Source organism: Puma concolor, chromosome A3 (assembly GCF_028749965.1).
Source record: "Puma concolor isolate L17-30 chromosome A3, mPumCon1.1.hap2, whole genome shotgun sequence".
Classification (NCBI taxonomy): Eukaryota; Metazoa; Chordata; class Mammalia; order Carnivora; family Felidae; genus Puma; species Puma concolor.
This window is the reverse complement of record NC_141669.1, coordinates 81664751-81679883: the sequence shown is the minus strand read 5'-3', so window position 1 is coordinate 81679883 and position 15133 is coordinate 81664751. Positions and strand designations below refer to the sequence as shown.

The 15133-nt window shown below is 39.1% G+C and overlaps 1 protein-coding gene across 2 annotated transcripts in view; it reads left to right on the top strand.

Annotated features, from left to right (window-relative positions):
- The first annotated feature begins 4307 nt into the window (after positions 1 to 4307).
- The window catches only part of LONRF2 (LON peptidase N-terminal domain and ring finger 2), a 46353-nt gene continuing 35527 nt past the window's right edge, over positions 4308 to 15133 (top strand). For both annotated transcript variants that reach the window (XM_086701332.1, XM_086701331.1), the window contains exons 1-2: positions 4308 to 5063; positions 13820 to 13938. In XM_086701332.1, the coding sequence (XP_086557458.1) occupies positions 4388 to 5063; positions 13820 to 13938 (795 nt within the window). In that variant the 5' untranslated portion in view covers positions 4308 to 4387. The remainder of the gene's footprint in view (positions 5064 to 13819; positions 13939 to 15133) is intronic.

Below are 15133 nucleotides of genomic sequence, written 5' to 3'. Positions count from 1 at the left end.
AATTTTGGCTTCAGTAGGTGCAATTCTGTGATAGAATCTCTCACTCAATCTTATTGAAAAGCAGAGCAAACCAGAGCAAGGATGAAGCTGTATTTGGTAAAGGAGTAGTAATCACTCATTTTAGCTGGAAGAGATGGAGATGGTGAATATTTTGTGGGTTACACAGTGAACTTGTTTTTGTATCACTTTATCATTGTCTCAGGGCGACTTTGTTTGATGTTGGTGTTTTATGAGATTGTTTAATGTCCAACATTAACTAGTTGTGAGCATCAGGCTAGCTTTGTAGTAATACTGAAGCCCCGCTGTGTCAGAGCTGTTCCCAGATGTAAGAATCTCTTTTTTTTTTTCTTGTTTCTCTTATGGATCGTAATTTTGCTATTAAATATAAGACCCAAGGTCACAAAGATTCTCTTCTATGATTTTTTCCTGTAGAAGTTCTATGGTTTTACTTTTAGGTCAATAAACTTTGAGTTAATTTTCATATATGATGATAGGTATAGATCAAAGTGTTTTTCCTCTTCTTTTCCTCCTCTCCCTTCTCATATTTTCCCCTTATCTCCTCATCCTTTTCCTCCTCCTTTTTGCCTATAGATATCCAATTAGTCCAGCATTGCTTATTGAAATGACTATCCTTTCTCCACTGAATGGACTTTGTCAAGAATCAATTGCCAGTACACACATGTGGGTCTGTTTTTGAAATCTCTATCTTATTTCATTGATCTACTTGTTTATTTTGATAACAAAACCACACTCTCTTGATTTCCATAGCTTTATAATGAGTCTTGAAGACTCAACTTTGTTGTTTTCTTTTTTTTTTTAAGTAGTTTTAGACATTTTAGGTACTATGCATTTCCATGTGAATTTCAGAGTCAGCCTGCCAGTTTCTACAAAAAGGCATGCTGGGATTTTGATTGAGATAGATTTGGATTTATAGATCAATTCATAGATCAAAGATCTGAATCTTCTGATCCTTCAACAGAGTGTGTCTCTCCATTTGTTTAGGTTTTCTCTGATTTCTCTCAGTGATGTTTGTAGTTTTAGTGTATAGGTCTTATACTTTTTTTCACATTGTCTTTAAGTTTTTCATACTTTTTGTAATATTGTAAATACTATTGTTTTTAAACTTCAATTTCCACTTGTTGCTAGTATATAGAAATGCAATTATTCATCCCTGGGTTACTTAAAGGTGTGTTAGTGTCCAAGCACTTGAGGATTTTCTAGATGCTTTTCTATTATTTTTATTTTCAATCTACTGTGGTCAGAGAACATACGTTGTATGACTTCACTCCTTGAATCTCTTAAAATTTATTGAGACTTGTTTTGTGGCTCAAATATGTAGTATATCAGTAAATGTTCCATGTGCATTTGAAAAGAACGCATATTATGCTGTTGGGTGGAATGTTCTATAAATGTCAATCAGGTCAAGCTGATTGGTAATACTGGTCAAGTCTTACTGATTTTCAGGATACATATTCTGTTGATTGTTGGGAGCAGGGTATTGAAATCTTCATCTACAATTATGAATTTATTTAATCTTATGGTTCTATCAGTTTTTGCTTCATATATTTTGAAATTCTGTTATTAGGTACATATGTGTTTAGCAGTGTTACATCTTCTTGACCAGTGTACTTCTTTATCATTATGAAATGGCCACCTTTTCTCCTAGTCATGTTGTTGGATATGATATCTACTTTGTCAGATATCAATATAGTCACTCTAGCTTTATTTTGACAAGGTTGAAGATGGTCTATCTCTTCTTATTTATATCTTTTTCTTTAAAGTGAATTTTTCTATAGGCAGTATATATCTGGGTCTTCTTTTGAAAATAAGTGGACTATGTTTGCCTTTTAAAAAATGTTTATTTATTATTTTGAGAGAGAGAGATAGAAAGAGAGAGCAGGGGAGGGGCAGAGAGAGAGAGGGAGACACAGAATCTGAAGCAGGATCCAGGCTCTGAGCTGTCAGCACAGAGCATGACACAGGGCTCGAACTCACGAAATATGAGATCATGCCCTGAGCAGAAGTTGGATGCTTAACCGATTAACCCACCAGGCGCTCCCACAATCTTTGCCTTTTAACCATGGTATTTAGATTATTAATATTTAATTAACATTAATTGATATGGTTGAGTTTAAACCTACCATCTGACTCTGTTTTGTATTTGTCTCATCTGTTTTCTGTTCCCTATTTTTTTCTTCTTTTGGATTAATAGAGTTTTTAAAAAGTTTTATCTCCTTTGTTGGCCACTTAGCTATATATAACTATTTGTGTTATTTAGGTGGCCACTTTGGGATTACATCTTTAGCTTATTAAAATTTTCCTTCAAGTGGTATTATACCATTTCACATGTAGTATTAGACCTTACAAAACTACCCTTTTGTTTCTCCTCTACTAGCCTTTGTAGATTTTCTTTCTACATACACTGTAAACCTCACAATAAAGTAATATTTTTGCTTTAAACATTTCTTGTTCTCATCACATATGCCTCCAACAAGTTTCTCTTTTCTGTTCTATTAGTGGAAATCTGTGTAAAATAAGAACAAACAGGATCTGAGATCCTTTGGTTTCATAATCTTTAGTGTATCGTCTTTTTAAAATTTTTTTAAGAAGTTTTTAAATGTTTTTTTTTTTTTAAATTTATTTTTGACAGAGAGACAGAGTATGAGGGTGGGAGGGGCAGAGAGAGGGAGACACAGAACATGAATCAGGCTCCAAGCTGTTAGCACAGAGCTTGTCGCAGGGCTCACAAACTGTGAGATCATGACCTGGGCTCAAACTCACCAACTGTGAAATCATGACATGAGCCGGAGCGAAGTCAGACACTCAAACAACAGTGTATCGTCTTTGTAGCACCAATGTAACTATTCAGAAGCTTTTTTCCTCCTAGTTTTCTTGTTGTTGGTTGTAAATTTGTGGAATAAGCAACTTTCAAGTGAATTGTTACTGTATAAAGAAAGTAGATAAAAAATTAAAAAATTAAAAAATAAAGTAGATAAAAAAGAGTTGGGAATAGTTGAGTGTTGAGAAACAGATCAAAACCTATTTTGACTACAACTGTTACAGTAAAAAATAGAGAGCTGGGGGTGGAAATCATTCATGGAATGATTCATGGGATGGGAGGTGGTGGGATGTTGCATTTGTATTATAGGACTTGAAGATTGGCTAATGTTGTCTCCTTTTCCCTTTGGTGAATTGACCTAGTTTTCTCTCCTTGCTTGATGAGGAAGCATTTCCCCTTCCCCAAAACCAGATTTGATTAAGGTATTTTATATTTTCTTTAGTCATCGTTTTAATGTTAAACCTCACAAACTTAAATTTAAACTTGACATAATGAACATATGGATTCTGGAATGTTGCGTTTTATTGCATTCAAATACAGAGCATAAAATAAATGGTGGAACAATAAGGAGACAATAGGCTATGTGCAGTGAGTACTCTAAAAACTGGCTAATGATCACAGAAGGAACATTTAGTCCTTGCTTATATACCAATACAGCTTTTAACTCCCTCCTTCCAGCAACTTCTGTCTGCGATACTCTACGTTAGGAGACATTTAAAAAAATTATATTTCTGCTTCCTAAATCAAGGGCACAGTACAACGTCCACTTGGAAAATCCCTCCTCTCCCAACACCTAGCACGGTATTCCTTTACGTTCTCTTTTAAAACTATTCTAAATTAGAGTTCTAAAATGTTTCAGTCTAAAATTCAGAGTTCCGTTAGGAAGCTTGCTGGAGATCTGTTCAGTACCCACTTCAGGCTTCCCTGTCACTTAAGACAATTTCCTAAATCAAATTCGTGACGTGCTCGGTAACTGCCTCGGTTCTCTTTTGAATCGCGGCCACAGGTTGTCTCGGCGGCCAGGCCTCTGGGAAAGCGGGAGAGAGCTGGGCGCCCAGCCGGCCGCAGACACCTGTTCCAGGCACGGCCGCGGCTGCGGGAAGAGAGCGCGCCGCGAAGGGCACGTGTAGGTGAACGCGCACGCACACACGCGCCCAGCCGCCCCGAGACGCGGAGGCGAGAGCGTTTGCAGGAGACGCGGCCGTGGGGAGGGGGTCGCCGCGTTCTCACAGGCGGCCTGGGTTACATAAGCGAGCGGGGCAAGAAAGGCGCTTCGCGTGCGCGGGGGCTCGGGCCGTGCCTGCCTCGCCCCCGCCCGGGTCCGGCTGTGGTCCTGCGGGACCGGCCGCCCACGCCGCGTGGGGACACCGCCGCATTCTTGCCCCTGCCCGTGCCAGTGGTCGCGGTGGCCCGTAGCGGCCGCCTCCAGACGCGCGTGGCTCTCGGAGAAGGCGGCGGCCGCGCTCCCGCCGCCGCGCCCCAGGCAGCAGAGCATCCGCTTGCCTAGGCTTCTCCCATCCGGGCCTACGGGGCCGCAGGCTCGAGGCTATGAGCCCCGAGCCGGTCCCGCCGCCGCCGCCCCAGTGCCCCGGCTGCGACTGCGGGGAGCCTTTCGCCAAGCGCCTGGAGAAGGGCGACGAAGCCTTCCGCGCCGGCGAGTATGAGATGGCCGCGGAGCTCTTCCGCTCGATGCTGGCCGGGCTGGCGCAGCCGGACCGCGGCCTGTGCCTGCGGCTGGGGGACGCGCTGGCCCGTGCCGGCCGGCTCCCCGAGGCCTTGGGTGCGTTCCGCGGGGCGGCGCGGCTCGGGGCGCTGCGGCCGGAGGAGCTGGGGGAGTTGGCGGGCGGCCTCGCGCGCGCCCTGGGCCAGAGAGAGTGGCGGCTGCCGGCTGCGGGGCCGGGCCGCGCCCCCGAGGAGCCGCGTGGGGAGCAGCCGGCCTCGGCGCCCGCCGCGCCCCGTGATCTGCTGGGCTGCCCGCGCTGCCAGCGGCTGCTCCACAAGCCGGTGACCCTGCCGTGCGGGCTGACGGTGTGCAAGCGCTGCGTGGAGTCCGGCCCTGTCCGGCCGCAGGCGCGGCGAGTCAACGTGGTGCTGAGCGGCCTGCTGGAGAAGTGCTTTCCGACCGAGTGCCGTGTGCGCAGGCTGGCGGGCCAGGCGCGGAGTCTGCAGCGCCAACAGCAGCCCGAGGCCGCGCTGCTCAGGTGCGACCAGGCTCTGGATCTAGGTAAGTCGGCCTTGGGAGTTGGCCCGCCGGCCTGCCCACCTGTCGACTGCAGGGGTGGGCGTGGAGAGCTTTGTTCAGGCGTAAGGGTTATTCTCTTGATAAAGGTGGTAAGATGAACCTGCACCCAGAGTGGCTGGTGTCAGAGGGCAGGTGCGCCCCGCTGGTTGCGTCTTTTACCTCCGCAGCCGGTACCTCCGCAGCCTTCCTGAGTAACCCTGTAAGGCCAGGACTGTCTTTTACTCCCATCTCAGCTGTCCAGGAGTGGGAGGATGACCTAGTGTTTTTACTTGTCCAGCAGGAATGTGCAAATAACCAGCACCCTAGAGGCGCACTAGGACCGTTGCCTTGTGATATGGAAGGATTTGCTCTGGGGGTTTCAGCTAATGAATCCAGGAAGGATCGCCTTCCATTCTGCTTTTGTTACTTGTACGTTCTCTCTCAAAGGGCATTAGAAGTCGTGTAATTAGCTTATTAATTACATTAACTAGTGTGTGTGTGTGTTTAAGTTTTAAAAAATAACTGATATCTGTGACCAGCACAAAGGATCTCTGATTTCCTACCCACCCCCCACTCCAGCCCACCTGTTAAGAATATGTAATTTAAAAGACCAAATTTCCTGTCATTGTATTTGATTCCCACTGCCATATGCTCTATTGACAGTTATTGGGGTGAAGTGTGTGTGGAGGGTGATTTGGCTTCACTGTTTTTTTACAGGTTGTATGTGATTTAAATCACTGGCCAAGAAGACTTGGTTTAATCTCCGTTACTAAGAGTCTTGTATGCTGTGCTCATCCATTTTATTTTTAATTCAGAGTTAAGGTTTTCCCTTTTTGAGAGCACACCTATATCTAAGTTGGGAGATGCTTTGTTGGAGTAGAACAGTTGAATTGCTTTATGTAAAAAAATATTGTGTACCATTTCTGCATCCAGTATATTCCATACCTTAATATGGCTGCATGTTTCTGAACTTTTGTCCATCTTGTTCATGCACGTGCAAGGTGGAACAGCACTATCCAGTGGAAATACTGTGTAAACCACATATATGCAATTTTAAATTTCTAGTAGTCACATGTAAAAGGTAAAAAGAAGCAGATGAGGGGCGCCTGGGTGGCGCAGTCGGTTAAGCGTCCGACTTCAGCCAGGTCACGATCTCGCGGTCCGTGGGTTCGAGCCCCGCGTCAGGCTCTGGGCTGATGGCTCGGAGCCTGGAGCCTGTTTCCGATTCTGTGTCTCCCTCTCTCTCTGCCCCTCCCCCGTTCATGCTCTGTCTCTCTCTGTCCCAAAAATAAATAAACGTTGAAAAAAAATTAAAAAAAAAAAGCAGATGAAATTTATCTTAACACTATTTTTTAAACCTATACATTCAGAATACTATTTCAGCATACCTTCAATATAAAAAATGATGGAGATTTTACTTTTTTTTTTTTAAACCAACCTTTCAAATGCATTATGTGTTTTACATGCACTGCCCACCCCAATTTGGGCACAAATTTTTCATCAGAAATACTTGCTTTATATTTAGATTTTTTAATATTTAGAGTTGAAAAACTAGGTTGGCATATTGAAGTTCCAAATTAAAAGTTTTCCACTAGTCAATAGGGTATCAGGTTTCAAATTTAAATTTCAATTAATTAAAAAGTTAATAACTTTGTTCCTCTAGTCCCATTTTAACTAAAATTTTAACATGTAGCTAGTGGCAACTGTATTAGTGGAAATCTAGAACTTTTAAAAACAGCTGCTGGAAATGTAGAAGATCACAATACCAACTGTTGGAGAAGATGGATAAAATGAGGATTATCATATATACTGCAGATCTGTGAATTGTACACCTGGAAAATTGCTTATAATATCTGAAAATATTAAATGTGACTTTTGGCCAAGCTGTTTCAACCAGGTGCATGTATATGTGCACTGAGAGAATTATAAGAATGTGCAAGAGTGTATATCCTTATTTAGAGATAGCCCTGAAGTAGAAGCAACCCACATGTCCAATAAGAACAGAATGAATGGCTAAGTAAGAAGAGAATAAATGCCTTTTCTAATACTGTATAGAAAGAAAGTAAACCGGCTACAGACACACACACTACAATGTGGACAAATCACAGACATAATGTTGGGTGAAAGAAGCCAAGACTCAAAGGCATTTTTATGATCTGATTCTATTTTTTTGTAAGTCCAAATACGCAAAACTATTATAGCATGTTGGAAGTAAGGGCAGTGGTTACCTCTGGGTGGGGGGGCAGGGGGGACAAAATATTGGCAGATTGAATCCAGTGATACACTTAACACATCATGGTCAAGTAAAATGTCATTATTCAATCATTGTCAAATGTTTTAATCATTATAAATCAACCAGTGTAATTCACTGCATCTACAGAATAGAGAATGGATCTCTCAGGAAAGTTGGAATAAAAGGGAATTTCTTAATATGTTAAGGAGTATATACAAAAATCTGTAGCAACCATTGTAATGATGAAATATTGACTGTTTTACTACTGAAGGAAAAGGTTGACAAGGGTGTTCACCTGCCATCACTGCCATTCATTCAGCATTGTATTAAGATTTTAGCTAGTACAATGAGAAAATAAAAGGTATTAAGATTGGAAAAATAAAACTTACTATTTGTAGATGACATGCTGGAGTACGTAGAAACTCCAGAGGAATATTTGAACTGTTAGAAATTATAAGCAAATTATTAAGATTGTTGACTATAAGGTTAATATAGAAAGATCACTGATATATATACCTAGTAAAAAAACAAACAGAAAGAAAGCCCATTTATATAACAAAAATTCTTTGGAGTAAATGTTGAAATATCTGAAAGTTGTTCAAGACCTCTACACTGAAAATACAAAATATTTCTGGGAGACATTACAATTGACTTAAGTAAATGGAAACATATGTTATTTTCACAGATTGAAAAACTCAGTATTGATGTCAGTTCTGTGCATATGGAACTATAGATTGAGTGCATTCTCAGTCAGAATTTTAGCTAGGGGTTTTGGTGGAAGTTGATGAATGGCCAAGGCAATAATGAAGAAAAATAACAAAGCTGGAGAACTGATACTGTAAGATACCGAGACTTACTATAATGTAGCTACAGTAACTAGCACAGAGTTGTATTGGCCCAAGTTTAGACACATAGAAACTGACTCTCACATACATGGTCACTTGGTTTGCTACAAAGATGCCAAAAGAATTCAATGAGGGAAAAAGGCTTTTAAATAGTCTAAGTCTGTTGCATATCCATTTGGTAAAAAAATGAACCTAGATGCCCACTACACACCATACATGGAAATTATAATCCCGTATCTAAAATCATACAATATTTTCATGATTGTTAGGCAGTTCTTTTTTTTTCTTAAGACACAAAAAACATATCCATACAGGAAAAGATAGATAAATTCAATTTAAAATTAATAACTTCTCTTCCTTAGAGACCCCCCAAAGAGTGAAAAGGTGATGTGTATTTGTAATATATCCAAATGAAAATGCGAATCCAGAATGTTGAAAGAATGCCTACAGTTCAAGAGGAAAATGGGAAGTCTATCTGAATAATAGGCAGATTGAACAGATGCTTTGTAAACTGGATCTCAAATGACAATAAATATATGAAAGGGTACCCAAAGTAATTACTGATCAATTGAAAGTTTAAACTAAAATATTACTACATGTCTTTCAGAATGATGAAAATGAAAGGGTCATGGTACCTAGTTCTGGCAAGTATTTGAAGTAATCGGGACTCTTAACATTGCTGTGGGAAGTGCAAATTGGTACAAGTTAAGTATGTTTGGGAGTACCAAGTAAGTTTAAACATAGATATAACCTCTGGCACATTTCCACTCTTGAGTATATATCAAGTAGAAATTAATGCTTATGTCCACTAAAAGTAATATACAAGAATGTTCATTTCTAGATATATGTGCCAAAAAAACATTTAGATAACAACATACAATAAGTATGTAAATCAAGTCATACAGTGTATTATGCAACAGTTTATTAAAAAGAAAAAAACTGAGACATACAGCAATGTGGAGGAATCTCACAGAATGATACTGAGTGACCTGTACAAAAGAGTACATTCTATTCATATAACCCCATGCTAAGTTCATAAACAGGCTCAAGTAATCTAATGATGATAGACGTCAGATGGTGGTTCCCCTCAGGAAAGGTGTACTACCCGAGAAAGTGCACAAAGTAGCCTTCTTAGGTCCTGATCTGGGTGGTGACCATTCAGGTGTGTAGGTATATAAAAGTTTAAGATACACACTTAAAATTTGTGGCCTTGACTTTTGAGTCCTACATCACTTTAAACAAATAACCTCTGAGGAGAATTGCCGTTTATTCTATTTATTGGGACCACTACATAGCTGTCCTTGCTTTATGTCTCCACTCACTCAGCTCTTTCTAAATAATACTTGGGATGCCTAGGTGGCTCAGTTGATTATGCATCCCACTCTTGATTTTGGCTCAGATCATGATCTCATTGTGAGATCGAGCCCTGAGTAGGAGTCTGTGCTGACAGTGCAGAGGCTGCTTGGGATTCTCTCTCTCTCTTTCTCTCTCTTTCTCTCTCTTTCTCTCTCTCTCTCTCTCTCTCTCTCTCTCCCCCTCTCCGCCCACCCCCCCCCACTTCCATGCACATGCTCTCTCTCTCAAAATAAACTTAAAAAAATAAATAACACTTGTACAGTTCTCTACTTCTCACCATTGTTCGCTCATTTGACACATTTTACACTGGTAACTAGCTCCCAACACTATGACAACTCTGGGTTGGAGTTGGAGGAAAACAGCCTTAGATTAACCCTAAACACAAATGTAGAGAGTAGATTATCTCTTCTCTTCCTCACAATGCCAGGTTCTCAGACTGTACTCTTTTTGACTCATTTCCCCATACAGGCGTTAATTGATAAACCCTTTGGATATTTGTGTCAGTTTCTTGGAAGGTGCACATGTGCATTTTTCTTCCATAAGCTGTCTTCATACAAAGAATTTTAAGTTGCTTTTCCTCTTCCATTTGTTTTTTTAGTGATTCTTCCATAAATTTTTCTCAGTTTTACTAAGCTTAAGGCTTAATGGTTGCGAAATGTGTAGAGATTTATTAGAAATATTTTATTTTAAAAAAAAAATTTTTTTTCAACGTTTATTTATTTTTGGGACAGAGAGAGACAGAGCATGAACGGGGGAGGGGCAGAGAGAGAGGGAGACACAGAATCGGAAACAGGCTCCAGGCTCTGAGCCATCAGCCCAGAGCCCGACGCGGGGCTTGAACTCACGGACCGCGAGATCGTGATCTGGCTGAAGTCGGACGCTTAACTGACTGCGCCACCCAGGCGCCCCTATTAGAAATATTTTAAAAGATTAAATTATGAAGCTCTGGCTTCATAAATGGTAGAAGTCAACAGAGAAAACAGCCTGATTCATTCAGTGTCTGGATGGGAAGTGACTTTTTTGGACTTCATTAAAAATAGCCTTTAGAATGTGTGGAGTAGAGGCTTAAATGCATTTATTAGAAAAGAATGATTAAAAACAAATGCAAATGAAGAGTGTTTTTCACTGCAAAAACTTTGTCAAAATCAATTAAGGTAACAAGTGTAAGCAAAGAGATCATGAAGAAAACATTAGTGAAACAAAAAGATTGAGTTGGTTAAGAAGTCAGAAGCTGGTTCATTACAAAGACCAACAAAAGAAACAAATGTTTGGCAAATGTAATGAAGAAGAAGCAAACCACAAACAGGAGGATCAGGAGTGAAGAAGTAACAGAATTGCAGATGTAAAGGAATATAACAGATTTTAAAGCCTATAAAAAAAGGACAGTTTTAAGGAAACTATAAATTATCAAAATTTACCCGGGAAGAAATAAAAGCCTAACACTGACCAAAAATAAATGAAATAGAAGTGCTACTTGGGGCTTTTCTTTTGACAAACAAAACAAAACACTAAGATCAAACAAGTTTTAACAAACTTTCAAGGAAGATAAACTTTCATTTCAGATCATGGAGAGATATGGAAGATTTTTCATTGTTTTATTTTAGAATGCATGAATGGGGTAGAGGGGTAGAGGGAGAGAGAGAGTTTTACGCAGGCCCACACTGACGTGGGGCTCAATCCCACGACCCTGGGTTCATGACCTGAGCTGAAATCAAGAGTCAGACACTCAACTGACTGAGCCACCCAGGTGCCCCACATTTAATTTTATAAGATTAATATAACCTTGATATTATAATCAGGTAAAGCCTAGGAAAAATTTTGTAGACTAGTCTTACATATATACATGGTTGCCAAAATCTTAAACTTGTCAGTATTTGAATCCAGCAATATAATAAGAGTTAAGGTCAAGATGTGCTTATTCTAAGAATATAAGGATAATTCAGTATTAGACAAATTGTTCAATGTAATTCACTGTAAGGACAGATTAAAGGAGATATATTTCATGTAATCTCCCACATGTTGAAAGAGCATTCTATAAAATTCAACAGCCACTTTTTATAATGCCTATATAGAAAACTAGGAATAGGAGGGAACTTACCTAATTTGATAAATATTCTCTGTCAAGAGTTTACAATAAGCATATTTCATGTTAAAACATTATACATATCCTTTTTCAAATTCAAGAACAAGAGCAAAATGTCTGCTGTTGCTGTCTCCCCTGTTACTGCAACGTGGGAGTGAAAAGAAACAAGAAATAAAATTTAGAATGCCACAGTCGAAGCTGATTGTTAGCATATGATATGGTTGTTTAGAAGATTCAAGTGGGAGCAAGGTGGGAGAACTTCATTCTCACACTTGCAGCAAGTGTATATCTCAAGCTTGAACTATAGTTCTAGAAGCATTTTTTTGTTTGAGATTTCCAAAATCTCCAAAGGTTATTTCTGTACTTGGTAATGCATTTAACTGTGCAGTTTGAGGAGATTTCACTTAATCTTTAGTTGGAAATGAATAATCTGTAACTACATTTACTGTATAATGACATACTAAAGATATAAGAAGAATCTAATAGAATTCTGCAAATAACTCCCAAGCAATCAAATGCTCAATTAAAAATTTTATGCTTGTGGATGGACATCCGTATTTTATAGTACCTATGTGTGTTTTCAAAGATGAAATATGAAAAATCTCATTACAGATCATAACCAACACATGAACATCTTCAATTTATTTTGATGATAGGGAACATTAACTTTGAATTTTAAGGAAAATGTTATCCCTTACCCAAATAATTCTGTTCCTGTACAATATCCTCAAGCTTCTAACTGGCCTGCAAAACCTAAAATATTTACTGTTTGATTTTAACAGAAAAAGTTGTCGATCCTTAACTCTCACCAATGTTATTTTAAAGGATTCAACTTTTATTGTTAGATTCTCCTTTCTTGCCATTTCTTTCCTCTTTTTCCCATTTTTTTCCTTGGCATACATTGCTCTATGAAACACATATGCAGCGATAACACAGTTACAAGCAGTGGCTGTGATATCTTTTTGTGTGATTTGTTATGCACACTTGCTCAGTTACCTACATAAACTAAGAGGAGATGTAGTAGCATTTGCAAAGTTCCAAGTGGCTAGTTTGAGAAAGAGCCAAGGTCAAGGATTTGGAGCAAACTGAAATGGGTATTAGGTAGAGAGATGAGAACATATTTTAGGTACTGAGAATATTTCTTATCAATTAAAATGAAATGCTATAGCTGTATTACAAAGATCCTGCAATGAGTATATAGAGTGAACCGGGTCCAGCAGCATGAAAAATGGCTTTCATGAGCTCTGTCACTTTTCCATGGTACCTTGCCAAGTCAATGACTTCATATACTACATATCGTAGTTCATAGAGTCACTCTTGGCCTTTGCATAGCTAGGCTCTGTCCATAGTCTCATATGAGCAGTTCTCAAGCTTGTATCTGTTTGAGGACTGTAGGGAAAAGGCAGTTATTTTTTCCCTCATTTTCCCACTTCACATACTATAGGTACAATTATGATGACAAGTCCACATCCATGCAGTTATATAGGAAAGCAAATTATGTGCTTTATTTTTTTTAGTTTCTTAAACTACTTTATAAAATGTTTATTTATTTTGAGAGGGAGAGAGAGAATCCCAAGCAGTCTCCATGTTAAGAGTGGAGCCCAATGCATGGAGCTTGATCTCGTGACTGTGAGATCATGACCTGAGCCGAAATCAAGAGTCAGACACTTAACTGACTGAGCCACCCAGCTGCCTGTTAGTTTCTTGAGCGTGAATTTCCTTGTGTAATTTCAAAAAATTATTTTCAATCTTTTCTTTTTAATATGTAGTTATAGCATTAGGATTCTTCAGCATTTACTCAGTATTATTGCAACTTATGTTGTTCCTAGTGTCTTTTTCTGGGTGCATTTCAACATTTATTTATTTTTGAGAGTCAGAAACAGCAAGCTGGGGATGGACAGAGAGAGAGGGAGACACAATCTGAAGCAGGCTCCGGGCTCTAAGCTGTCAGCACAAAGATCATGAACGGTGAGATCATGACACGAGCCAAAGTCAGACGCTTGACCGGCTGAGCCACTCAGGTGCCCCTCTGGCTGCATTTTGAAGTCTTGCCAATCATCTGTTTTCCCAAGAGAAGCTGTGTAAAATATATGTATCAAGTTACTAAACCACATTATAATTTGAGGGAGGAAGTATTTATTTTGCCTTTATATTTACTTTCCAGTTTATTATTTTTAGTGACTTAAAGATTTGTTTTTAAATGTAGTCATTTTAATTTTTTTCTATTCCCTGTGTCTTTCAGTTCCTAGAGATAATTCGTTATTGCTGCTGCGAGCAGAGTTGTATTTAACCATGAAGAACTATGAGCAGGCTCTACAGGATGCCAATGCAGTTTGTCAGAATGAACCTCTCTTGACTAAGGTATTTGTATTGGCTGGTTTTAGAGATAAGAAATGTAAGTTTATGGGATTTTCATAAGAATAAACTAAGATGACTGTGATGAGGTACCTACACACAGTATATATATCCATCAATAATAGCAATGTAGCAATTCACTTCATGATAAACCAACTCAGTTTAGAAGATCAAAATGTTCCCAGCTGGATTTAATTAAGAAACACTAATTTAGATTATTCTTAGGAGATATTTAGCCGAATGATATACCTTATATACTAAATAAATACATAAACACAATGATAAAATTGGATAAATTTGTAAGTTCAGGGGAAATGTTTAAAATTATACTTTAAATAGGAAGATTGTAAAATAATCATGAATAACAGGCCCTGCTATGCAGGGAACATATAAATGTTGTTAGTGAAAGGATGAATGTTTTGTATGTATTTTGGAATAATTTTAGTGTGTGTTGGAAAGGTCTAATATTTCTGTGATGACACAGAATAAGCTTTGTTAATGTAATAACAATAGCTTAAGTTGCCCTTGAAGATTAAGAAGCCACATAATTAAAGTTGTAGCTTTTTTCATGAATCTCTGGAATTTTAAACCCAAAAGGGGTTTTGAAGTTTTAAAGAATTTGTGATGAAATTAATACCAATTGCATACTCTATTAGCTAGTAATTAAAAATATTTTTGTCCCACTGTATTACTTTTTATCATTTTCATTTTAGAAACATTGAAGAGGCATTAACCCAGGTTAATAGAAAAGATGCCCTTTCCTTCCTTCCATCCAACCTTCCGTTCTTTAAAACAAAGTGTTTTCAGATTAGATTGAGTGTTAAATTGGAATTAGGGATGAGCCTTAGGATGGGAAACAAATGTTTATTGGACCAAGTCCAGAAATCTGTATTGTTGCTTGCTTGCTTTACTAAAGACATTTTCTCCTCCTTTTTTGATGACTTTTCTTCTATCCCTTGATCTGTTAATCTTCTGAGCTAATTTCATCATCAGTGACTGAGCCTTAATTGTTACGAATGATAAGCTTAGTATTTCTGACTGACAGTAGACCTGTAGTACCCTGTGAAGCTAGTTTCTTCTCCACAATATTGGCCTTTCAGCTAAAAACTTGGCAGTGTGTCTGTGACAAAAGACAGACTTCATTACTACAAAGTTACATAGATAATTTTAACTGTAAGAGACCCAGAAAATGCATCATTAG